The sequence below is a fragment of the Trachurus japonicus genome, chromosome 1 (genome assembly GCF_045865225.1).
Source record: "Trachurus japonicus isolate A0001 chromosome 1, Traja_1.0".
In the NCBI taxonomy this organism is placed as follows: domain Eukaryota; kingdom Metazoa; phylum Chordata; class Actinopteri; order Carangiformes; family Carangidae; genus Trachurus; species Trachurus japonicus.
Window position 1 is genome coordinate 41,156,065 of NC_140907.1, and position 26,748 is coordinate 41,182,812.

Sequence of the window (26,748 nt, forward strand, 5' to 3'; positions counted from 1 at the left end):
GATTCAGACTGATTCAGACTGGTTCAGACTGGTTCAGACTGATTCAGACTGATTCAGACTGATTCAGACTGGTTCAGACTGGTTCAGACTGGTTCAGACTGGTTCAGACTGATTCAGACTGGTTCAGACTGGTTCAGACTGGTTCAGACTGGTTCAGACTGATTCAGACTGATTCAGACTGGTTCATAGGAAGAGAGGACAGACCAGCTTAATGGAGGACTGGATGGTAGACTGGTTCATCCGGTCTGATCCGGTCTGATCCAGTCTGATCCGGTCTGATCCGGTCTGTGGTCTGTGATCCGGTCTAATCCGGTCTGATCCGGTCTGATCCAGTCTGATCCAGTCTGATCCGGTCTAATCCGGTCTAATCCGGTCTGATCCGGTCTGATCCGGTCTGATCCGGTCTGATCCGGTCTGAACCGGTCTGATCCGGTCTGATCCGGTCTGATCCGGTCTGATCCAGTCTGATCCGGTGTGATCCGGTCTAATCCGGTCTAATCCGGTCTGATATCCGGTCTGATCCGGTCTGATCCGGTGTGATCCGGTCTGATCCGGTGTGATCCGGTCTGATCCGGTGTGATCCGGTGTGATCCGGTCTGATCCGGTCTGATCCAGTCTGATCCAGTCTGATCCGGTCTAATCCGGTCTAATCCGGTCTGATCCGGTCTGATCCGGTCTGATCCGGTCTGATCCGGTCTGATCCGGTCTGATCCGGTGTGATCCGGTCTAATCCGGTCTGATCCGGTCTGATCCGGTGTGATCCGGTCTGATCCGGTCTGATCCGGTCTGTGCTCTGTTGCAGGGATCTTCTGCACCATCTCTCTGTGCACCTTCGCGGCCAGCGTGACCTACGACCTCTCCCGGAAGCCGCCCTTCATCTACGGTCTCCCTGACGACGTCGACCACGGCTACGGTTGGTCCATCTACTGCGCCTGGGCGAGCCTCGCTCTCACCGTGGCGTCCGGCGCCATCGCCACCGCCTTCCCCTTCCTGGGCGCCGCCGGAGCGCTGAAGTCCAAGACCGCCCGCCAGTCCTCCGTCTGAGGGGGCGGGGCCTGGGCGGCTGGAGGGGGCGGGGCCTGGGCGGCTGGAGGCGGAGCTTAGACTGTTGGAGGCGGAGCTTAGACGGATGGAGGCGGAGCTTGGACGGTTGGAGGCGGAGCTTAGACGTTGGAGGCGGAGCTTGGACGGTTGGAGGCGGAGCTTAGACGGTTGGAGGCGGAGCTTGGACGGTTGGAGGCGGAGCTTGGACGGTTGGAGGCGGAGCTTAGACGTTGGAGGCGGGGCCTGGACGGCTGGAGGCGGAGCGTCTTCAGATGGTCTTGGTCCGGGTGTCTCTCGGACACACACACACACAGTCAGTACGTTTACAAACACAGTGTTGCTATGGTTACGGCTGGATGAGGCCATTTCGCCATTTCATTGGACGATAACAGTCACTGGCGTCCTCTGTTGGAACCGTTGGGCTCGTCGGCATCGAACCTGGTCCTGGTCGACTCGTCTCCAGCCAAACAGCCAATGAACAAGCTCCTAGCGGCTAACTGCTAGCGGTTAACTGCTAGTGGCTAACTGCTAGCGGCTAACTGCTAGCGGCTAACTGCTAGCGGCTAACTGCTAGCGGTTAACTGCTAGCGGCTAACTGCTAGCGGTTAACTGCTAGCGGCTAACGGCTATCGGCTAACTGCTAGCGGCTAACTGCTAGCAGCTAACTGCTAGCGGCTAACTGCTAGCGGTTAACTGCTAGCAGCTAACGGCTATCGGCTAACTGCTAGCATGCGAGGCAGTTTCTTCTTCTTTCTGTTTTATAAATACTTGTAGTTGGACTTCCTGTTCGTGGTGCTGGGCAGGAGGCGAGCGCCAAGGACGACCGGCGTCCAACCGGCATCGAACCGGCGTCCGACCGGACTCACAGCGTCTTGTAAACGTACTGACTGAGACCCGCTGGTCCAAACCTGCAGATCCAGATCCGTAGACCTTCAGAACATCAGACCTGGTCCTGGACCTGGTCCTGGTCCAGGACCAGGACCAGGACCAGGTCCTAGACCTGGACCAGGACCAGGACCAGGACCAGGTCCAGGACCAGGACCAGGACCAGGACCAGGACCAGGTCCAGGACCAGGACCAGGACCAGGACCAGGTCCAGGACCAGGTCCAGGACCAGGACCAGGACCAGGACCAGGACCAGGTCCAGAGTGGCAGCAGGTTTGGACCCAGTTCACATGTAAATAAAACTGGTTTTGGTTCCGTGTTTTGTCCAAATGAGGCGTTCTGGACCAGAACCAGTGGTCCAGCTGAGTCCTGGTCCACTGTCAGTCTTCAGTGGTCTTCAGTTCAGTCTCACTTCAGCAGGCTGATACCCTCTGATACCCCCTGATACCCTCTGATACCCCTGATACCCTGTGATACCCCCTGATACCCCCTGATACCCTGTGATACTCTTTATACCCTCTGATACCCCACACTGTAATTTAACCCTTCCTCCATGATATCCGTGATGCCTTCTGAAATCCTGATACCCCCCCATGCCCCTCCTCTACCGGCTGATACCCCATCATGCCCCTCCCTCAGCCTCTAATACCCCGATACTTAAAGGGATACACCAACATTTTTATTTTTTCGTATCTTGCCTCACACCCGAGTCCATGACCAGCAGATAGACACCATCCTTTCCACTGTGCGTGCAGTAACCATGGAGATAGAGTCATATCGCCGTAATTAGCTTAGCTCAAACACTGGAAGTGTATAGGTAGTGTTAGCCTGCCTCCACCTAAAGTCGCTAATTAGCTTAGCTCAAACGCTGGAAGTGTATAGGTAGTGTTAGCCTGCCTCCACCTAAAGTCGCTAATTAGCTTAGCTCAAACGCTGGAAGTGTATAGGTAGTGTTAGCCTGCCTCCACCTAAAGTCGCTAATTAGCTTAGCTCAAACGCTGGAAGTGTATAGGTAGTGTTAGCCTGCCTCCACCTAAAGTCGCTAATTAGCTTAGCTCAAACACTGGAAGTGTATAGGTAGTGTTAGCCTGTCTCCACCTAAAGTCGCTAATTAGCTTAGCTCAAACGCTGGAAGTGTATAGGTAGTGTTAGCCTGCCTCCACCTAAAGTCGCTAATTAGCTTAGCTCAAACGCTGGAAGTGTATAGGTAGTGTTAGCCTGCCTCCACCTAAAGTCGCTAATTAGCTTAGCTCAAACACTGGAAGTGTATAGGTAGTGTTAGCCTGCCTCCACCTAAAGTCGCTAATTAGCTTAGCTCAAACACTGGAAATGTATGGGTAGTGTTAGCCTGCCTCCACTTAAAGTCTCTAATTAGCTTAGCTCAAACACTGGAAGTGTATGGGTAGTGTTAGCCTGCCTCCAACCTGAGCTGAAATCAGCAGTCAGAAGCTGATTTCATTTTAGCTCTAAACTCTGTAAATATTTCACTTTATCAACATTTCAAACATGTTTAGGTGAGAAAGTAGCCGTTTAGATCAGCAGTGTGTCGTTAATTTGTCTAAATACCAGCTGTTTACTATTTTGTTCAGACAAATTCAGTGCTACTCAAGCTAGCTGTTGTGACCAACGCACTTCCGGTTACTTTCACAAAATAAAACACCCGTTGCCCTTTACAGAAAACCATGAGGATAGAATTTGTACTTTTACTTTGAAATAGGAAGCTAAGCTACCCTCGATGTAGTAGACTTTAGGTATGAGGCAGGCTAACACTACCTATACACTTCCAGTGTTTGAGCTAAGCTAATTAGCGACTTTAGGTGGAGGCAGGCTAACACTACCCATACACTTCCAGTGTTTGAGCTAAGCTAATTAGCGACTTTAGGTGGAGGCAGGCTAACACTACCTATACACTTCCAGTGTTTGAGCTAAGCTAGGCTAACACTACCTATACACTTCCAGTGTTTGAGCTAAGCTAATTAGCGACTTTAGGTGGAGGCAGGCTAACACTACCTATACACTTCCAGTGTTTGAGCTAAGCTAGGCTAACACTACCCATACACTTCCAGTGTTTGAGCTAAGCTAATTACAGCGATACGGCTCTATCTCCATGGTTACTGCACGCACAGTGGAAAGGATGGTGTCTATCTGCTGGTCATGGACTCGGGAGTGAGGCAAGACACGTAAAATAAAAAGTTGGCGTACATCCCTTTAATTAAAACAGGTTCTGGTCCTGTACTGGGGTAAAATCTGGTTTCAGTTCCTCTTTGCTGCGACGTCATTTTAATCGTTTCTGTGACGAACAGAAACTTCAGGTGAAATGTCAATAATCATCATCGATACTCAACTGATTCACCGATCAATAATAATATTAATGATAATTATAGTGTGTGTTGACTGAGTAGTTGTATCAGACAAGGATGTACCCCATGATACCCCATAATACCCCATAATACCCCATAATACCCCCCCCCACCCCACCCCCCCCGACCTCAGGTACATCATGAACCCTCTGCTGGACGTTTTCTGTCGGCTTCTCATCTTCAGCTGTAAATAATCAATAAACATTATAATGGTGACGATGATTGTTTCATTGTTTTATTTGGTTTATTCCATTAGGGGTCGACATATAGCTAATGTATACGGTGGCCCTGAAGTGCAAAACACAACGGCAAATCAGACAACAACGGCAAAAGAGAAAACACAACACAAAAAGAGAAAACACAATGCAAAAAGAGAAAACACAACGCAAAAAGAGAAAACACAACGCAAAAAGAGAAAACACAACACAAAAAGAGAAAACACAACGGCAAAAGAGAAAACACAACGCAAAAAGAGAAAACACAACGGCAAAAGAGAAAACACAACGCAAAAAGAGAAAACACAACACAAAAAGAGAAAACACAACGGCAAAAGAGAAAACACAACACAAAATGAGAAAACAACGGCAAATCAGAAAACACAACAACAAAACAGAAAACACAATGGCAAATCAGAAAACACAAAAGCAAAACATTTTGGGCAACACATAGCGGCCTCTGTGCTAGTCCCGCTTGCGATACTTTTTTTCCTACTATGGCCACGCCAAGACCCGCCTTACTCTGCCTCTGATTGGCTGCCTCTGCAAGGCTAAGCCTATCCCTGCATCTTACCCTAACCTTAACCACTCCCTTCACACGCCTAAACCAACCGTCTCTGCCTAAACCAGCCCGAGGGTACCTACCTTTTCCGGTTTGGTTAATGTCGTTGTGTTTTCTCTTTCTGTGTTGTGTTTTCTCTATTGCCGTTGTGTTTTCTGATTTGCCGTTGTGTTTTCTGATTTGCCGTTGTGTTTTCTGATTTGCCGTTGTGTTTTCTCTATTGCCGTTGTGTTTTCTCTATTGCCGTTGTGTTTTCTCTATTGCCGTTGTGTTTTCTCTATTGCCGTTGTGTTTTCTCTATTGCCGTTGTGTTTTCTGATTTGCCGTTGTGTTTTCTGATTTGCCGTTGTGTTTTGCACTTCAGGGCCACCACAAATGTAGCCTACATTACATCACAACAGAAAAGTACAAACAGGCATTGAGAATAGGGAAAATCTTACCAATTCATACATTCTGAATTGAATTGAACCGAATTAACTTTATTAATCCCCCAAGGAGGGAAATGTGTTTGTCCCAGCACCACACAACAATAAAAGGCAAATGCACAATTTAAAAATAGGCCGATAAATGCTCTAGACACACACACAACAACCATTCATTAAAAATATGGTCAGCTAGAATGCACATACAGGTCTGGAGGCTAAATGTGTTATAAACTCATTCTATTTGATAATTATCTATATCTTTATATTTAATATCCATCTATATATTTTAATACTCTATATCTATGTTTTACTTAGTAGTTAATATTCCTAACTGAATCATATTATTCAGTATCTTTATGTAATCTATCTTTCTATCTATCTATCTATCTATCTATCTATCTATCTATCTATCTATCTATCTATCTATCTATCTATCTATCTATCTATCTATCTATCTATCGTTCTATCGTTCTATCTATCGTTCTATCTATCTATCGTTCTATCTATCTATCGTTCTATCTATCTATCTATCTATCTATCTATCTATCTATCTATCTATCTATCTATCTATCTATCCATCCATCCATCCATCCATCCATCCATCCATCCATCCATCCATCCATCCATCCATCCATCCATCCATCCATCCATCCATCTATTATGGTCTGTATTTCCTGTTATTTGACCCTACCTCTCTGGATGGAGGTGCTCTCATCATGTAAACAGCGTCAGTTCCTCCGGCGGCCGCTGGGGGCGCTGCTGACGTCGCTCTGACGTCGCTGACGTCGCTCTGCCACGCACCGTCTCGTGTGACCACGCCCACCGGGAAGCCCCGCCCACCACTGCGCATGCCCAGTGGCTCCACAGTCTACGGTACTAGAGCACTGTTGAAGACATCAGTCTTATGGAATAGATTATGGTCCATATTATTAGATAAAATCTCTACTGTTTTTGTTTTGTTTTTCAATTTTTTGCATATATTTATTTTCTGGCTCTTTATTGTTCATAATCATCCTTCTGGAGATGCATCTGGATACATTGTATTTTTAATTTTTATTCATTTTATTTATTTATTTATTATTTCATTTTCTTATTTTTGTCAAGCTCTGCTATATGTATTATGCACTCTCTGTACTGCAGTGTTGTTTCATGTTTGTATAATGTCATGTTTGTATGTTTCAAATTTGATAATAAAGTTTGTTAAAAAAAAAAAAAAAAACAGTCTACGGTACTGCGCATGCTCAGTAGCTCCAGAGTCTACGGTACTGCGCATGCTCAGTAGCTCCACAGTCTACGGTACCGCACAGCGGAGTCAACAACAGCCGAACCCCACTCCCCGCTCCCCTTGGCCGGCTCAGCTCTGTCCGCAGGCCGGGCTCGGAGCTCCTGATCCGGGCGCAGTCCGGAGCAAAGAGCCGCTGTTCAGGAGGCTCCACAGGGCGGGGAGAGAGAGAAGCAACAAGCCGCCAGAGAGGCTCCAAGCTGCCGCAGAGGAGAGAAGCAACAAGCCGCCAGAGAGGCTCCAAGCCGCCGGAGAGGAGAGAAGCAACAAGCCGCCAGAGAGGCTCCAAGCCGCCGCAGAGGCTCCACAGGACGGGGAGAGAGTGAAGCAACAAGCCGCCAGAGAGGCTCCACAGGACGGGGAGAGAGTGAAGCAACAAGCCGCCAGAGAGGCTCCACAGGACGGGGAGAGAGTGAAGCAACAAGCCGCCGCAGAGGCTCCACAGGACGGGGAGAGAGTGAAGCAACAAGCCGCCGGAGAGGCTCCACAGGACGGGGAGAGAGTGAAGCAACAAGCCGCCGGAGAGGCTCTGTGGCCCGCGGAGCAGCACCGACAGGCCGGGCAGCAGCACCGACAGGCCGGGCAGCAGCTCCCCGTGTGTCCGCTCCCAGCGCCGGTCACAGCGGACAGCAGCTCCGGTCCAAGCTAACCGCTGCTAGCAGGCTAACAGGCTAACAGGCTAACCATAGACTGTATATGAGGCTAACCGCTGCTAGCAGGCTAACAGGCTAACCATTGGCTGTATATGAGGCTAACAGGCTAACCATAGACTGTATATGAGGCTAACCGCTGCTAGCAGGCTAACAGGCTAACCATTGGCTGTATATGAGGCTAACAGGCTAACCATAGACTGTATATGAGGCTAACAGGCTGACCATAGAATGAGGCTAACAGGCTAACCATAGACTGTATATGAGGCTAGCAGGCTAACCATAGACTGTATATGAGGCTAACAGGCTTACCATAGAATGAGGCTAACAGGCTAACCATAGACTGTATATGAGGCTAACAGGCTGACCATAGAATGAGGCTAACAGGCTAATCATAGACTGTATATGAGGCTAGCAGGCTAACCATAGACTGTATACGAGGCTAGCAGGCTAACCATAGACTGTATATGAGGCTAATAGGCTAACCATAGACTGTATATGAGGCTAGCAGGCTAACCATAGACTGTATATGAGGCTAGCAGGCTAACCATAGACTGTATATGAGGCTAACAGGCTGCTAGCAGGCTAACAGGCTAACCATAGACTGTATATGAGGCTAACAGGCTAATCATAGACTGTATATGACAGAGACGTTCTAATATTGAGAACATAGAGCCTAGAAGGACTATGGTATATGGGGCTAACAGGCTAACCATAGACTGTATATGAGGCTAACCGCTGCTAGCAGGCTAACAGGCTAACCATAGACTGTATATGAGGCTAACAGGCTAATAGGCTAACCATAGACTGTATATGAGGCTAACAGGCTAACCATAGACTGTATATGAGGCTAACAGGCTAACCATAGACTGTATATGAGGGTAATGGGCTAACCATAGACTGTGAGGCTAATAGGCTAACCATAGACTGTATATGAGGCTAGCAGGCTAACAGGCTAACCATAGACTTTATACGAGGCTAACAGGCTACATGCTAACCATAGACTGTATATGAGGCTAACAGGCTAGCAGGCTAACAGGCTACAGCCAGCTCAGCAGCTCGCTCCCCGTTCTGCTCCAGTCCCGGTTCGATCCCCGGCCACCATGCCGCCGTGGGCCCGGTGAACCGAGCCGCCGCACCCCCCCCCACCCCCTGGACAGACACCGAGCTGCTAGCGGCGGAGCTAACGGCTAGCTGTGGAGCTAACGGAGCAAACGGAGCTAACAGCTAGCTGCGGAGCAAACGGAACTAACAGCTAGCTGTGGAGCTAACGGAGCTAACGGCTAGCTGCGGAGCTAACGGAGCAAACGGAGCTAACAGCTAGCTGCGGAGCAAACGGAACTAACAGCTAGCTGCGGAGCTAACGGAGCTAACGGCTAGCTGCGGAGCTAGCGGAGCTAACGGAACTAACAGCTAGCTGCGGAGCTAACAGAGCAAACGGAGCTAACGGCTAGCTGCGGAGCTAACGGAGCTAACAGCTAGCTGCGGAGCTAACAGAGCAAACGGAGCTAACGGCTAGCGGTGGAACATCTGACCGCAGCTGGCCGACGATGGTCGCGGTGACAGCGGCCGCTCTCCGCCTCTCCCTCCCCGGCCGCTCCACGTCCATGTGAACTGGTCCATCAGGCGGCTGGTTCTGGTCCTGGTCCTGGTCCTGGTTCTGGTCTCTAGTCCCGGTCCTAGTCCTGGTTCTGGTCTCTAGTCCCGGTCCTGGTCCTGGTTCTGGTCTCTAGTCCTGGTCTCTAGTCCCGGTCCTGGTCCTGGTCCTGGTCCTGGTCCTGGTTCTGGTCTCTAGTCCCGGTCCTGGTCCAGACCCCCAGCAGCAGCAGCGATGCAGGCGATGCAGCTGCAGTACGACTTCTTCAACGAGGAGAACTCACCGAAATGGAGAGGCCTGCTGGTTCCCTCACTGGAGAAGGTACACAACCACAGATACACACACACACACACACACAGCCACACACACAGCGGGCGCCGTGCAGCGGGCGCTCTGCAGCGGGCGCTCTGCAGCGGGCGCCGTGCAGCGGGCACTCTGCAGCGGGCGCCGTGCAGCGGGCACTCTGCAGCGGGCGCCGTGCAGCGGGCGCTCTGCAGCGGGCACTGCTGTGCAGCGGGCGCTCTGCAGCGGGGGCCGTGCAGCGGGCGCTCTGCAGCGGGCACTCTGCAGCGGGCGCCGTGCAGCGGGCACTCTGCAGCGGGCGCCGTGCAGCGGGCGCTCTGCAGCGGGTGCTGTGCAGCGGAGCGGGCGCTCTGCAGCGGGCACTGTGCAGCGGAGCGGGCGCTCTGCAGCGGGCGCTCTGCAGCGGGTGCTGTGCAGCGGGCACTGCTGTGCAGCGGGCGCCGTGCAGCGGGCGCCGTGCAGCGGGCGCTCTGCAGCGGGCGCTCTGCAGCGGGCGCTCTGCAGCGGGCGCCGTGCAGCGGGCGCTCTGCAGCGGGCGCCGTGCAGCGGGCACTCTGCAGCGGGCGCCGTGCAGCGGGCGCCGTGCAGCGGCAGCGGGCGCTCTGCAGCGGGCGCCGTGCAGCGGGCGCCGAGCAGCGGGCGCCGTGCAGCGGGCGCTCTGCAGCGGGGGCCGTGCAGCGGGGGCTGTGCAGCGGGGGCCGTGCAGCGGGGGCCGTGCAGCGGGGGCTGTGCAGCGGGCGCTCTGCAGCGGGCGCTCTGCAGCGGGCGCCGTGCAGCGGGGGCCGTGCAGCGGGGGCCGTGCAGCGGGGGCCGTGCAGCGGGGGCTAACCTGGTGTCTCTATGTCTCTATGTGTCTAACAGGTGTTGAACCAGGTGCACCCTAACCTGGTGTCTCTATGTGTCTAACAGGTGTTGAACCAGGTGCACCCTAACCTGGTGTCTCTATGTGTCTAACAGGTGTTGAACCAGGTGCACCCTAACCTGGTGTCTCTATGTCTCTAACAGGTGTTGAACCAGGTGCACCCTAACCTGGTGTCTCTATGTGTCTAACAGGTGTTGAACCAGGTGCACCCTAACCTGGTGTCTCTATGTCTCTATGTGTCTAACAGGTGTTGAACCAGGTGCATCCTAACCTGGTGTCTCTATGTCTCTAACAGGTGTTGAACCAGGTGCACCCTAACCTGGTGTCTCTATGTGTCTAACAGGTGTTGAACCAGGTGCACCCTAACCTGGTGTCTCTATGTCTCTATGTCTCTAACAGGTGTTGAACCAGGTGCACCCTAACCTGGTGTCTCTATGTGTCTAACAGGTGTTGAACCAGGTGCACCCTAACCTGGTGTCTCTATGTGTCTAACAGGTGTTGAACCAGGTGCATCCTAACCTGGTGTCTCTATGTCTCTAACAGGTGTTGAACCAGGTGCATCCTAACCTGGTGTCTCTATGTCTCTAACAGGTGTTGAACCAGGTGCACCCTAACCTGGTGTCTCTATGTCTCTATGTGTCTAACAGGTGTTGAACCAGGTGCACCCTAACCTGGTGTCTCTATGTCTCTATGTGTCTAACAGGTGTTGAACCAGGTGCACCCTAACCTGGTGTCTCTATGTCTCTATGTGTCTAACAGGTGTTGAACCAGGTGCACCCTAACCTGGTGTCTCTATGTCTCTATGTGTCTAACAGGTGTTGAACCAGGTGCATCCTAACCTGGTGTCTCTATGTGTCTAACAGGTGTTGAACCAGGTGCACCCTAACCTGGTGTCTCTATGTCTCTAACAGGTGTTGAACCAGGTGCACCCTAACCTGGTGTCTCTATGTCTCTAACAGGTGTTGAACCAGGTGCACCCTAACCTGGTGTCTCTATGTCTCTAACAGGTGTTGAACCAGGTGCACCCTAACCTGGTGTCTCTATGTCTCTAACAGGTGTTGAACCAGGTGCACCCTAACCTGGTGTCTCTATGTGTCTAACAGGTGTTGAACCAGGTGCATCCTAACCTGGTGTCTCTATGTCTCTAACAGGTGTTGAACCAGGTGCACCCTAACCTGGTGTCTCTATGTGTCTAACAGGTGTTGAACCAGGTGCACCCTAACCTGGTGTCTCTATGTGTCTAACAGGTGTTGAACCAGGTGCACCCTAACCTGGTGTCTCTATGTCTCTAACAGGTGTTGAACCAGGTGCACCCTAACCTGGTGTCTCTATGTGTCTAACAGGTGTTGAACCAGGTGCACCCTAACCTGGTGTCTCTATGTCTCTAACAGGTGTTGAACCAGGTGCACCCTAACCTGGTGTCTCTATGTCTCTAACAGGTGTTGAACCAGGTGCACCCTAACCTGGTGTCTCTATGTGTCTAACAGGTGTTGAACCAGGTGCACCCTAACCTGGTGTCTCTATGTCTCTAACAGGTGTTGAACCAGGTGCACCCTAACCTGGTGTCTCTATGTCTCTATGTGTCTAACAGGTGTTGAACCAGGTGCACCCTAACCTGGTGTCTCTATGTCTCTATGTCTCTAACAGGTGTTGAACCAGGTGCACCCTAACCTGGTGTCTCTATGTCTCTAACAGGTGTTGAACCAGGTGCACCCTAACCTGGTGTCTCTATGTCTCTATGTCTCTAACAGGTGTTGAACCAGGTGCACCCTAACCTGGTGTCTCTATGTGTCTAACAGGTGTTGAACCAGGTGCACCCTAACCTGGTGTCTCTATGTCTCTATGTGTCTAACAGGTGTTGAACCAGGTGCACCCTAACCTGGTGTCTCTATGTGTCTAACAGGTGTTGAACCAGGTGCACCCTAACCTGGTGTCTCTATGTCTCTAACAGGTGTTGAACCAGGTGCACCCTAACCTGGTGTCTCTATGTCTCTAACAGGTGTTGAACCAGGTGCACCCTAACCTGGTGTCTCTATGTCTCTATGTGTCTAACAGGTGTTGAACCAGGTGCACCCTAACCTGGTGTCTCTATGTGTCTAACAGGTGTTGAACCAGGTGCACCCTAACCTGGTGTCTCTATGTCTCTATGTCTCTAACAGGTGTTGAACCAGGTGCACCCTAACCTGGTGTCTCTGTGTCTCTAACAGGTGTTGAACCAGGTGCACCCTAACCTGGTGTCTCTATGTCTCTAACAGGTGTTGAACCAGGTGCACCCTAACCTGGTGTCTCTATGTCTCTAACAGGTGTTGAACCAGGTGCACCCTAACCTGGTGTCTCTATGTGTCTAACAGGTGTTGAACCAGGTGCACCCTAACCTGGTGTCTCTATGTGTCTAACAGGTGTTGAACCAGGTGCACCCTAACCTGGTGTCTCTATGTGTCTAACAGGTGTTGAACCAGGTGCACCCTAACCTGGTGTCTCTATGTCTCTAACAGGTGTTGAACCAGGTGCACCCTAACCTGGTGTCTCTATGTCTCTAACAGGTGTTGAACCAGGTGCACCCTAACCTGGTGTCTCTATGTGTCTAACAGGTGTTGAACCAGGTGCACCCTAACCTGGTGTCTCTATGTGTCTAACAGGTGTTGAACCAGGTGCACCCTAACCTGGTGTCTCTATGTGTCTAACAGGTGTTGAACCAGGTGCACCCTAACCTGGTGTCTCTATGTCTCTAACAGGTGTTGAACCAGGTGCACCCTAACCTGGTGTCTCTATGTGTCTAACAGGTGTTGAACCAGGTGCACCCTAACCTGGTGTCTCTATGTCTCTAACAGGTGTTGAACCAGGTGCACCCTAACCTGGTGTCTCTATGTCTCTATGTCTCTAACAGGTGTTGAACCAGGTGCATCCTAACCTGGTGTCTCTATGTCTCTAACAGGTGTTGAACCAGGTGCACCCTAACCTGGTGTCTCTATGTCTCTATGTCTCTAACAGGTGTTGAACCAGGTGCACCCTAACCTGGTGTCTCTATGTCTCTAACAGGTGTTGAACCAGGTGCACCCTAACCTGGTGTCTCTATGTCTCTAACAGGTGTTGAACCAGGTGCACCCTAACCTGGTGTCTCTATGTCTCTAACAGGTGTTGAACCAGGTGCACCCTAACCTGGTGTCTCTATGTGTCTAACAGGTGTTGAACCAGGTGCACCCTAACCTGGTGTCTCTATGTCTCTAACAGGTGTTGAACCAGGTGCACCCTAACCTGGTGTCTCTATGTCTCTATGTCTCTAACAGGTGTTGAACCAGGTGCACCCTAACCTGGTGTCTCTATGTCTCTAACAGGTGTTGAACCAGGTGCACCCTAACCTGGTGTCTCTATGTCTCTAACAGGTGTTGAACCAGGTGCACCCTAACCTGGTGTCTCTATGTCTCTATGTCTCTAACAGGTGTTGAACCAGGTGCACCCTAACCTGGTGTCTCTATGTCTCTATGTCTCTAACAGGTGTTGAACCAGGTGCACCCTAACCTGGTGTCTCTATGTCTCTAACAGGTGTTGAACCAGGTGCACCCTAACCTGGTGTCTCTATGTCTCTATGTCTCTAACAGGTGTTGAACCAGGTGCACCCTAACCTGGTGTCTCTATGTGTCTAACAGGTGTTGAACCAGGTGCACCCTAACCTGGTGTCTCTATGTGTCTAACAGGTGTTGAACCAGGTGCACCCTAACCTGGTGTCTCTATGTCTCTATGTCTCTAACAGGTGTTGAACCAGGTGCACCCTAACCTGGTGTCTCTATGTGTCTAACAGGTGTTGAACCAGGTGCACCCTAACCTGGTGTCTCTATGTCTCTAACAGGTGTTGAACCAGGTGCACCCTAACCTGGTGTCTCTATGTCTCTAACAGGTGTTGAACCAGGTGCACCCTAACCTGGTGTCTCTATGTCTCTAACAGGTGTTGAACCAGGTGCACCCTAACCTGGTGTCTCTATGTCTCTATGTGTCTAACAGGTGTTGAACCAGGTGCACCCTAACCTGGTGTCTCTATGTGTCTAACAGGTGTTGAACCAGGTGCACCCTAACCTGGTGTCTCTATGTCTCTATGTGTCTAACAGGTGTTGAACCAGGTGCATCCTAACCTGGTGTCTCTATGTCTCTAACAGGTGTTGAACCAGGTGCACCCTAACCTGGTGTCTCTATGTCTCTAACAGGTGTTGAACCAGGTGCACCCTAACCTGGTGTCTCTATGTCTCTAACAGGTGTTGAACCAGGTGCACCCTAACCTGGTGTCTCTATGTGTCTAACAGGTGTTGAACCAGGTGCACCCTAACCTGGTGTCTCTATGTCTCTATGTGTCTAACAGGTGTTGAACCAGGTGCACCCTAACCTGGTGTCTCTATGTCTCTATGTCTCTAACAGGTGTTGAACCAGGTGCACCCTAACCTGGTGTCTCTATGTCTCTAACAGGTGTTGAACCAGGTGCACCCTAACCTGGTGTCTCTATGTCTCTATGTGTCTAACAGGTGTTGAACCAGGTGCACCCTAACCTGGTGTCTCTATGTGTCTAACAGGTGTTGAACCAGGTGCACCCTAACCTGGTGTCTCTATGTCTCTATGTGTCTAACAGGTGTTGAACCAGGTGCACCCTAACCTGGTGTCTCTATGTCTCTATGTCTCTAACAGGTGTTGAACCAGGTGCACCCTAACCTGGTGTCTCTATGTCTCTATGTCTCTAACAGGTGTTGAACCAGGTGCACCCTAACCTGGTGTCTCTATGTCTCTAACAGGTGTTGAACCAGGTGCACCCTAACCTGGTGTCTCTATGTCTCTATGTGTCTAACAGGTGTTGAACCAGGTGCACCCTAACCTGGTGTCTCTATGTCTCTATGTCTCTAACAGGTGTTGAACCAGGTGCACCCTAACCTGGTGTCTCTATGTGTCTAACAGGTGTTGAACCAGGTGCACCCTAACCTGGTGTCTCTATGTGTCTAACAGGTGTTGAACCAGGTGCACCCTAACCTGGTGTCCCAGCAGGAGGCGCTGCAGTACATCGAGGAGCTGATCCTGCTGCTGCTCAGCATGTTGTGTCAGGCTCAGCCGCGCACGGTGCAGGACGTGGAGGTGAAGCACACACACACAGATGCACGCACGCATGCAGATCAATAACCAGATCATATAGACACAAAGCGTATCCATAGAAACATTTACATCGATCGATATTGATATTTATCGACCTATATTTAAAGGGATAGTTTATTTGTTTATTTGTTTATTGTTTAGATCCCCGTTAGCTGCAGCAAAGCCACAGCTCTTCTTCTTCTTCTTCCTGGGTCCAACAGTATCAAATATACAGTTGAAAACACAAAACATAAACATTATAAAAATTAAAAACAAAAAAACAAGTGAGCGATATGCTTCACCGAACAAAACAACAACAGAATAAGTGTTTACATTTCTTAACTGTGCTTCATTCCTTCTTTGTTATATTAATTGTTCACATACTAATCCTGTTACCCACATTTCTACACATCATATATGTATACTACTGTACATCATTACACATCACACATCATATTTGTATATACATTCATTCTACAGAATATACATTATAATAACACATATCATATATCCATCGAAATATACTCCATATATAAATATACCATGTTGTCTTACTTTGATAAATGCTGTTTTATTAATATTTTGAATTTCTTTGTGTTGGTGGTGAGTTTGATATTTTTCGGCAGTGAATTCCATTCTTTCATACCTCTATAGAAACCGTACGCTTGATGGCGTTAGATCTGGCTTTAGGTCATGTAAAGTTTCCTACAGCTGCATGTCTGCTGATATATTTATGACTCTCTGCACTAAAAGCGAGGTTTTTAAACAAGATAACAGGTGTTTTTAGGACAGATATATTTCTAATAACAACAAACGGTGAGTACAATAGTCTGTCTTTGACCAGTAACCAGTTAAGTTTCTTGTGCATAGAAATGATCCTTGTCCTGTAGTCACACTTCAGTATTGTGCGTGCAGCTCTATTCTGTATACATTGTAGTTTATTTAACACTAGTTGCCATACTGGCCCATTGCCATAATCCCTATAGTCATAGCAGTAGGTTCGTTACCTTTAATTGTCGGTGCAAGCTGTTTTTAGAACGGCGGAGCAGAGCCGTGAGCTGCTCAGAGCTACGCTACGGAGGCTCATTATGGGATTTCTTGGTTTCCCTCATCAAACTCATCAAATACACAATCCAACAACTCCACAACGCTCTGGTGGACAAGTTGTGAGCTGCACATTCACCACGATATGAGATAATAACACAACGTTACCACACAGAGTTGTTGTAGAGGGAAATTCATGCAAAACCACTGATGCACGTTGCCTTCAGGGACAGTTTTTCATCAACAGTCTCTGTATTTCCCTCTAAAACAACTCTGTACCTCCCAGGCCTCGCTGGTTTACTGGAGGACTGTGTATCTGCTATAGAACTAAACCACGTAGAGCGGAGGAAAGGGTTTCAGAGACTCACCTGTAGCTGATGACATCACTGTGAGGCTGCCGTGTGATTGGTCCGATCTGTCTCTTGTTTCCAGCTGCAGGAGGCTTCAGTGACACAACCAGGTGCTGTCGGCTAAAACGCCACAACGCTGGCGTTTTACCACACTGACCCCCCCCGACCTTTGACCCCTCTGACCTCTAACCCCCTCTGACCCCCCCTGACCCCTTACCTCTGACCTTTGACCCCTCTAACCCCCTCTGACCCTCTGACACCCCTGACCCCCCCTGACCCCTGACCCCTCTGACCTTTGACCCCTCCCTGCTCCTCAGCCTCAGGTGGTGTGTCCTCGTCTGGTGACGTGTTGAGTCGGTTCATCGCCGACCGCCACAGCGCGCGGCTAGTGATGTCACCGTTATAGATTTTCTTACGATTATCGTGATTATTATGCATCAATACATTTCACAACACTATGAATGTTTAAAATCAAATATAGACAAAATATAATGACATTACTCATCTCTTAATACAGGACCAGTCATTAATCCCCCAGGGGGAAGCGTTTGAAATTAAATTCCTGTCAATTAAAGGACAGGAAATTCACCTCAGGCTGTATGTTTCTAACATTTTAGGTCTAACAGAAGGAATCTGAAGGTTTTCAGTTTAATATCTCCTGTTTTGCGGTAGTTATGGTCTGTCCCCGCGTCGCCACGGCAGCGATGAATGGGAGCGGATTGAAGTTCTGCTGCTTTAGGCTGTTTCCATCCCTCAAAGCCACAGACAGCGTCAGATGGAGACTCAAACATGCACCGAGAAGTTTATTTACTTCAACAAGTCCAGAGTTGATATTCCTGTGTTTCTGACACCAACGGGAGCTTCCCACTGCACCTGAACACACCGGGAGCTTCCCACTGCACCTGAACACACCGGGAGCTTCCCACTGCACCTGAACACACCGAGCGTCAACTTGGGTCTCGACTCCGCCAGACTTTGAATTAGATCTAGTTTTACAAACATGTCGGCTTGTTGAAGTAAATAAACTTCTGGCTGCATGTTTGAGTCTCCATCTGACGCTGTCTGTGGCTTTGAGGGATGGAAACAGCCTAAGCAGCAGAACTGCTCCCATTCATCGCTGCCGTGGCGACGCGGGGACAGACCATAACTACCGCAAAACAGGAGAATTAAACTGAAAACCTTCAGATTCCTTCTGTTAGACCTGAAATGTTAGGAACATACAGCCTGAGCTGAATTTGCCCGGAATAGTCCTTTAAGTGTTGCGTAAATGGACCAGTGTCTGTGCTTCTCCTTCACTTCTGCAGACGTAGTTGCAACATAATCTTTTTCTGAAAGTGGCGGTATTTAGGAATCTTAACGATCAATGAATCGTGGCCTTTAACACGGTGGTTAACGGTGAAAACAGGTGAAACGGTGACGTCACTAGAAGCAGCTGTAGGTCTCCTGTGTGATGTCAGAGCGCAGGCTGCAGCTGATTGGCTGCAGCGAGAGCACACGGATGTGATGGTCACAGGTGGTGAGCGGTGTGATTCACAGCCGTCCAATCAGAGCAGAGGACAGGTGTGATTGCAGCCGTCCAATCAGAGCAGAGGACAGGTGTGATTGCAGCCGTCCAATCAGAGCAGAGGACAGGTGTGATTGCAGCCGTCCAATCAGAGCAGAGGACAGGTGTGATTGCAGCCGTCCAATCAGAGCAGAGGACAGCTGTGATTGCAGCCGTCCAATCAGAGCAGAGGACAGCTGTGATTGCAGCCGTCCAATCAGAGCAGAGGACAGCTGTGATTGCAGCCGTCCAATCAGAGCAGAGGACAGGTGTGATTGCAGCCGTCCAATCAGAGCAGAGGACAGGTGTGACTCTCCCTCTCCCCTCAGGAACGGGTCCAGAAGAGTTTTCCTCACCCCATCGACAAGTGGGCGATCGCCGACGCTCAGGCCGCCATCGAGAAGAGGAAGAGGAGGAACCCGCTGGCGCTGCCGGTGGACAAGATCCACCCGCTGCTCAAGGTAGGCCCCGCCCCCTGTAAGCCCCGCCCCCTGTAAGCCCCGCCCCCTCCCTGCTGCTCAAGGTAGGCCCCGCCCCCTCAGGCCCCGCCTCCTCTGCTGCTGAAGGTAGGCCCCGCCCCCCTAGGCCACGCCCCCTCTGCTGCTGAAGGTAGGCCCCGCCCCCCTAGGCCACGCCCCCTCTGCTGCTGAAGGTAGGCCCCGCCCCCTTAGGCCCCGCCCCCCTAGGCCTGAGTTTCCCATGATGCCTTGTGTTTCCCATGATGCCTTGTGTCTGCTGACTAACCCAACCACTATAGATCATCTTTTATGACGGACTCAGGTCCATTATGGGGAGACAATACAAGATAAAAACACCATCATACATGTAAAACACAGACACACACCTGTTCACACCTGTTCCAGAGCCTCCAGAGACCTGACAGGTGTTTGGTAACACAGACACACACCTGTTCCAGAGCCTCCAGAGACCTGACAGGTGTTTGGTATCACAGACACACACCTGTTCCAGTGTCTCCAGAGTCCTGACAGGTGTTTGGTAACACAGACACACACCTGTTCCAGTGCCTCCAGAGACCTGACAGGTGTTTGGTAACACAGACACACACCTGTTCCAGTGCCTCCAGAGACCTGACAGGTGTTTGGTATCACAGACACACACCTGTTCCAGTGCCTCCAGAGACCTGACAGGTGTTTGGTAACACAGACACACACCTGTTCACACCTGTTCCAGTGCCTCCAGAGACCTGACAGGTGTTTGGTAACACAGACACACACCTGTTCCAGTGCCTCCAGAGACCTGACAGGTGTTTGGTAACACAGACACACACCTGTTCCAGTGCCTCCAGAGACCTGACAGGTGTTTGGTATCACAGACACACACCTGTTCCAGTGCCTCCAGAGACCTGACAGGTGTTTGGTAACACAGACACACACCTGTTCACACCTGTTCCAGTGCCTCCAGAGACCTGACAGGTGTTTGGTAACACAGACACACACCTGTTCACACCTGTTCCAGTGCCTCCAGAGACCTGACAGGTGTTTGGTAACACAGACACACACCTGTTCCAGAGCCTCTAGAGACCTGACAGGTGTTTGGTAACACAGACACACACCTGTTTCAGTGCCTCCAGAGACCTGACAGGTGTTTGGTAACACAGACACACACCTGTTCCAGTGCCTCCAGAGACCTGACAGGTGTTTGGTAACACAGACACACACCTGTTCCAGAGCCTCCAGAGACCTGACAGGTGTTTGGTAACACAGACACACACCTGTTCCAGTGTCTCCAGAGACCTGACAGGTGTTTGGTATCACAGACACACACCTGTTCCAGTGCCTCCAGAGACCTGACAGGTGTTTGGTATCACTGTGTGTAGCTGGTGCTGCTATGATGCTGCTGCTTGACCTGGTCAAGGCCACATGCTTTATTCAATGACAAGTCCTCTATGGCACAACACCCATCATCTGGCCTGGTAGTCACACCATCATGATGGGAACATCTCCAACAGTAAAGGTATCGCTCTTAACACAGTTAAAAATGTCACAATAATGCTTTTTTATAAATCACACAGCATTAAATAGTAGTAGTACTACTACTACTACTATTTAAATCTACACCGGTCACTACTGCATTTATTTGGTAGCTACGATCGTGGTCAGAACGTTTTAATTAGGCAGCGTAATACTGCCGTGTGTTTCCCATGATGCCGTGTGTCTCCCATGATGCGGTGTGTTTAATCTCCCATGATGCTGTGTGTTTCCCATGATGCCGTGTGTTTAATCTCCCATGATGCCGTGTGTTTAATCTCCCATGATGCCGTGTGTTTAATCTCCCATGATGCCGTGTGTTTCCCATGATGCCGTGTGTTTAATTCCCATGATGCCGTGTGTTTCCCATGATGCCGTGTGTTTCCCATGATGCGGTGTGTTTAATCTCCCATGATGCCTTGCTGACTGATCTCCCATGATGCCTTGTGTTTAATCTCCCATGATGCGGTGTGTTTAATCTCCCATGATGCGGTGTGTTTAACTCCCATGATGCCTTGCAGGAGGTGCTGGGCTACAAGGTGGACCACCAGGTGTCCGTCTACATGGTGGCGGTGCTGGAGTACATCTCTGCTGACATCCTGAAGCTGGCCGGGAACTACGTCAGGAACATCCGCCACTACGAGATCTCCCAGCAGGACATCACCGTGGCCATGTGTGCTGACAAGGTACTACACAACTACTGCTACACAACTACTGCTACACAACTACTACTACACTACTACTACACAACTACACTACACAACTACACTACACTACAGAACAACACTACAACACTACAACCACTACAACACAGCTACGTCAGGAACATCCGCCACTACGAGATCTCCCAGCAGGACATCACCGTGGCCATGTGTGCAGACAAGGTACTACACAACTACTGCTACACAACTACTGCTACACAACTACTACTACTACTACACAACTACTACTACACTACTACTACACAACTACTACTACTACTACACAACTACACTACACTACAGAACAACACTACAACCACTACTACACAGCTACGTCAGGAACATCCGCCACTACGAGATCTCCCAGCAGGACATCACCGTGGCCATGTGTGCAGACAAGGTACTACACAACTACTGCTACACAACTACTGCTACACAACTACTACACAACTACTGCTACACAACTACTACTACTACTACTACACAACTACTACACAACTACACTACACTACAGAACAACACTACAACACAACAACACAGCTACGTCAGGAACATCCGCCACTACGAGATCTCCCAGCAGGACATCACCGTGGCCATGTGTGCAGACAAGGTACTACACAACTACTGCTACACAACTACTACTACACAACTACTGCTACACAACTACTACACTACTACTACACAACTACACTACACTACAGAACTACACTACAACACTACAACACAGCTACGTCAGGAACATCCGCCACTACGAGATCTCCCAGCAGGACATCACCGTGGCCATGTGTGCTGACAAGGTACTACACAACTACTGCTACACAACTACTACACAACTACTACACTACTACTACACAACTACTACACAACTACTACTACACAACTACTACTACTACACAACTACTACTACACAACTACTACTACACAACTACTGCTACACAACTACTGCTACACAACTACTACTACACAACTACTACACTACACAACTACTGCTACACAACTACTGCTACACAACTACTGCTACACAACTACTGCTACACTACTACTACTACAACTACTACACTACTACTACTACACAACTACTACTACACAACTACTGCTACACAACTACTACTACACAACTACTACTACACAACTACTGCTACACAACTACTGCTACACAACTACTACTACACAACTACTACTACTACACAACTACACTACAGAACAACACTACAACACTACAACACAGCTACGTCAGGAACATCCGCCACTACGAGATCTCCCAGCAGGACATCACCGTGGCCATGTGTGCAGACAAGGTACACAACTACTGCTACACAACTACTGCTACACAACTACTACACTACTACTACACAACTACTACACTACTACTACTACACAACTACTACTACTACACAACTACTACTACACAACTACTACTACACAACTACTGCTACACAACTACTGCTACACAACTACTACTACACAACTACTACACTACACAACTACTGCTACACAACTACTACTACACTACTACTACTACTACTACTACTACTACACAACTACACAACTACTACACTACTACTACTACACTACTACACAACTACACTACAGAACAACACTACAACACAACAACACAGCTACGTCAGGAACATCCGCCACTACGAGATCTCCCAGCAGGACATCACCGTGGCCATGTGTGCAGACAAGGTACTACACAACTACTACTACACAACTACTGCTACACAACTACTACACTACTACTACACAACTACTGCTACAACTACTACTACTACTACTACTACTACACAACTACACTACACTACAGAACAACACTACAACCACTACAACACAGCTACGTCAGGAACATCCGCCACTACGAGATCTCCCAGCAGGACATCACCGTGGCCATGTGTGCTGACAAGGTACTACACAACTACTGCTACACAACTACTGCTACACAACTACTACACAACTACTGCTACACAACTACTACTACACAACTACTACTACACTACTACTACTACTACTACACTACTACACAACTACACTACAGAACAACACTACAACACTACAACACAGCTACGTCAGGAACATCCGCCACTACGAGATCTCCCAGCAGGACATCACCGTGGCCATGTGTGCAGACAAGGTACTACACAACTACTACTACACAACTACTGCTACACAACTACTACACTACTACTACACAACTACTGCTACAACTACTACTACTACTACTACTACTACACAACTACACTACACTACAGAACAACACTACAACCACTACAACACAGCTACGTCAGGAACATCCGCCACTACGAGATCTCCCAGCAGGACATCACCGTGGCCATGTGTGCAGACAAGGTACTACACAACTACTGCTACACAACTACTGCTACACAACTACTACACAACTACTGCTACACAACTACTACTACACAACTACTACTACACTACTACTACTACTACTACTACTACTACTACTACTACACAACTACACTACACTACAGAACAACACTACAACCACTACAACACAGCTACGTCAGGAACATCCGCCACTACGAGATCTCCCAGCAGGACATCACCGTGGCCATGTGTGCAGACAAGGTACTACACAACTACTGCTACACAACTACTACTACACAACTACTACTACACAACTACTGCTACACAACTACTGCTACACAACTACTACTACACAACTACTACTACTACACAACTACACTACAGAACAACACTACAACACTACAACACAGCTACGTCAGGAACATCCGCCACTACGAGATCTCCCAGCAGGACATCACCGTGGCCATGTGTGCTGACAAGGTACTACACAACTACTGCTACACAACTACTGCTACACAACTACTACACTACTACTACACAACTACTACACTACTACTACTACACAACTACTACTACTACACAACTACTACTACACAACTACTACTACACAACTACTGCTACACAACTACTGCTACACAACTACTACTACACAACTACTACACTACACAACTACTGCTACACAACTACTGCTACACAACTACTGCTACACTACTACTACTACAACTACTACACTACTACTACTACACTACTACACAACTACACTACAGAACAACACTACAACACAACAACACAGCTACGTCAGGAACATCCGCCACTACGAGATCTCCCAGCAGGACATCACCGTGGCCATGTGTGCAGACAAGGTACTACACAACTACTACTACACAACTACTGCTACACAACTACTACACTACTACTACACAACTACTGCTACAACTACTACTACTACTACTACTACTACACAACTACACTACACTACAGAACAACACTACAACCACTACAACACAGCTACGTCAGGAACATCCGTCACTACGAGATCTCCCAGCAGGACATCACCGTGGCCATGTGTGCTGACAAGGTACTACACAACTACTGCTACACAACTACTGCTACACAACTACTACACAACTACTGCTACACAACTACTACTACACAACTACTACTACACTACTACTACTACTACTACTACTACTACTACTACTACACAACTACACTACACTACAGAACAACACTACAACCACTACAACACAGCTACGTCAGGAACATCCGCCACTACGAGATCTCCCAGCAGGACATCACCGTGGCCATGTGTGCAGACAAGGTACTACACAACTACTACTACACAACTACTGCTACACAACTACTACTACACAACTACTGCTACACAACTACTGCTACACTACTACTACTACAACTACTACACTACTACTACTACACTACTACACAACTACACTACAGAACAACACTACAACACAACAACACAGCTACGTCAGGAACATCCGCCACTACGAGATCTCCCAGCAGGACATCACCGTGGCCATGTGTGCAGACAAGGTACTACACAACTACTGCTACACAACTACTACTACACAACTACTGCTACACAACTACTACACTACTACTACACAACTACTACTACACAACTACTGCTACACAACTACTGCTACACTACTACTACTACAACTACTACACTACTACTACTACACTACTACACAACTACACTACAGAACAACACTACAACACAACAACACAGCTACGTCAGGAACATCCGCCACTACGAGATCTCCCAGCAGGACATCACCGTGGCCATGTGTGCAGACAAGGTACTACACAACTACTGCTACACAACTACTACTACACAACTACTACTACTACTACTACACAACTACACTACACTACAGAACAACACTACAACCACTACAACACAGCTACGTCAGGAACATCCGCCACTACGAGATCTCCCAGCAGGACATCACCGTGGCCATGTGTGCTGACAAGGTACTACACAACTACTGCTACACAACTACTACTACACAACTACTGCTACACAACTACTACACTACTACTACACAACTACTACACTACTACTACTACACAACTACTACTACTACACAACTACTGCTACACAACTACTGCTACACAACTACTGCTACACTACTACTGCTACACAACTACACAACTACTACTACACAACTACTACTACACAACCACTACACTACTACTACACAACTACTACTACACAACTACTACTACTACTACTACTACTACTACACAACTACTGCTACACAACTACTGCTACACTACTACTGCTACACAACTACACAACTACTACACAACTACTACTACTACACAACTACTGCTACACAACTACTGCTACACAACTACTGCTACACTACTACTGCTACACAACTACACAACTACTACTACACAACTACTACTACACAACCACTACACTACTACTACACAACTACTGCTACACAACTACTACTACTACTACTACTACTACTACACAACTACTGCTACACAACTACTGCTACACTACTACTGCTACACAACTACACAACTACTACTACACAACTACTACTACACAACTACTACACAACTACTACACAACTACTACTACACAACTACTACTACACAACTACTACACAACTACTACACAACTACTACTACACAACTACTACACAACTACTACACAACTACTACTACACAACTACTACACAACTACTACTACTACACAACTACACTACACTACTACTACACAACTACTACTACACAACTACTGCTACACAACTACTGCTACACAACTACTGCTACACTACTACTACTACAACTACTACACTACTACTACTACACTACTACACAACTACACTACAGAACAACACTACAACACAACAACACAGCTACGTCAGGAACATCCGCCACTACGAGATCTCCCAGCAGGACATCACCGTGGCCATGTGTGCAGACAAGGTACTACACAACTACTGCTACACAACTACTACTACACAACTACTGCTACACAACTACTACACTACTACTACACAACTACTACTACACAACTACTGCTACACAACTACTGCTACACTACTACTACTACAACTACTACACTACTACTACTACACTACTACACAACTACACTACAGAACAACACTACAACACAACAACACAGCTACGTCAGGAACATCCGCCACTACGAGATCTCCCAGCAGGACATCACCGTGGCCATGTGTGCAGACAAGGTACTACTACTACTACTACTACACAACTACTACTACACAACTACTACTACACAACTACTGCTACACAACTACTGCTACACAACTACTACTACACAACTACTACACTACACAACTACTGCTACACAACTACTGCTACACAACTACTGCTACACAACTACTGCTACACTACTACTACTACAACTACTACACTACTACTACTACACTACTACACAACTACACTACAGAACAACACTACAACACAACAACACAGCTACGTCAGGA

General features: G+C 48.6%; 2 protein-coding genes across 2 annotated transcripts in view; both read left to right on the forward strand.

Moving 5' to 3' along the window:
• Positions 1-1,046, forward strand: part of tmem178a (transmembrane protein 178a) — a 12,991-nt gene extending 11,945 nt beyond the window's left edge. Inside the window, exon 4 of the mRNA XM_085788268.1 lies at positions 803-1,046. Coding sequence (XP_085644394.1) covers positions 803-1,044 — 242 coding nt within the window. The 3' untranslated portion in view covers positions 1,045-1,046. The remainder of the gene's footprint in view (positions 1-802) is intronic.
• An 8,092-nt stretch (positions 1,047-9,138) lies between these two features.
• sos1 (son of sevenless homolog 1 (Drosophila)) overlaps positions 9,139-26,748 on the forward strand; it is a 70,081-nt gene continuing 52,471 nt past the window's right edge. The window contains exons 1-5 of the mRNA XM_085788269.1: positions 9,139-9,161; positions 9,236-9,341; positions 15,169-15,294; positions 18,558-18,689; positions 20,738-20,902. Of these exons, the coding sequence (XP_085644395.1) occupies positions 9,255-9,341; positions 15,169-15,294; positions 18,558-18,689; positions 20,738-20,902 (510 nt within the window). The 5' untranslated portion in view covers positions 9,139-9,161; positions 9,236-9,254. The remainder of the gene's footprint in view (positions 9,162-9,235; positions 9,342-15,168; positions 15,295-18,557; positions 18,690-20,737; positions 20,903-26,748) is intronic.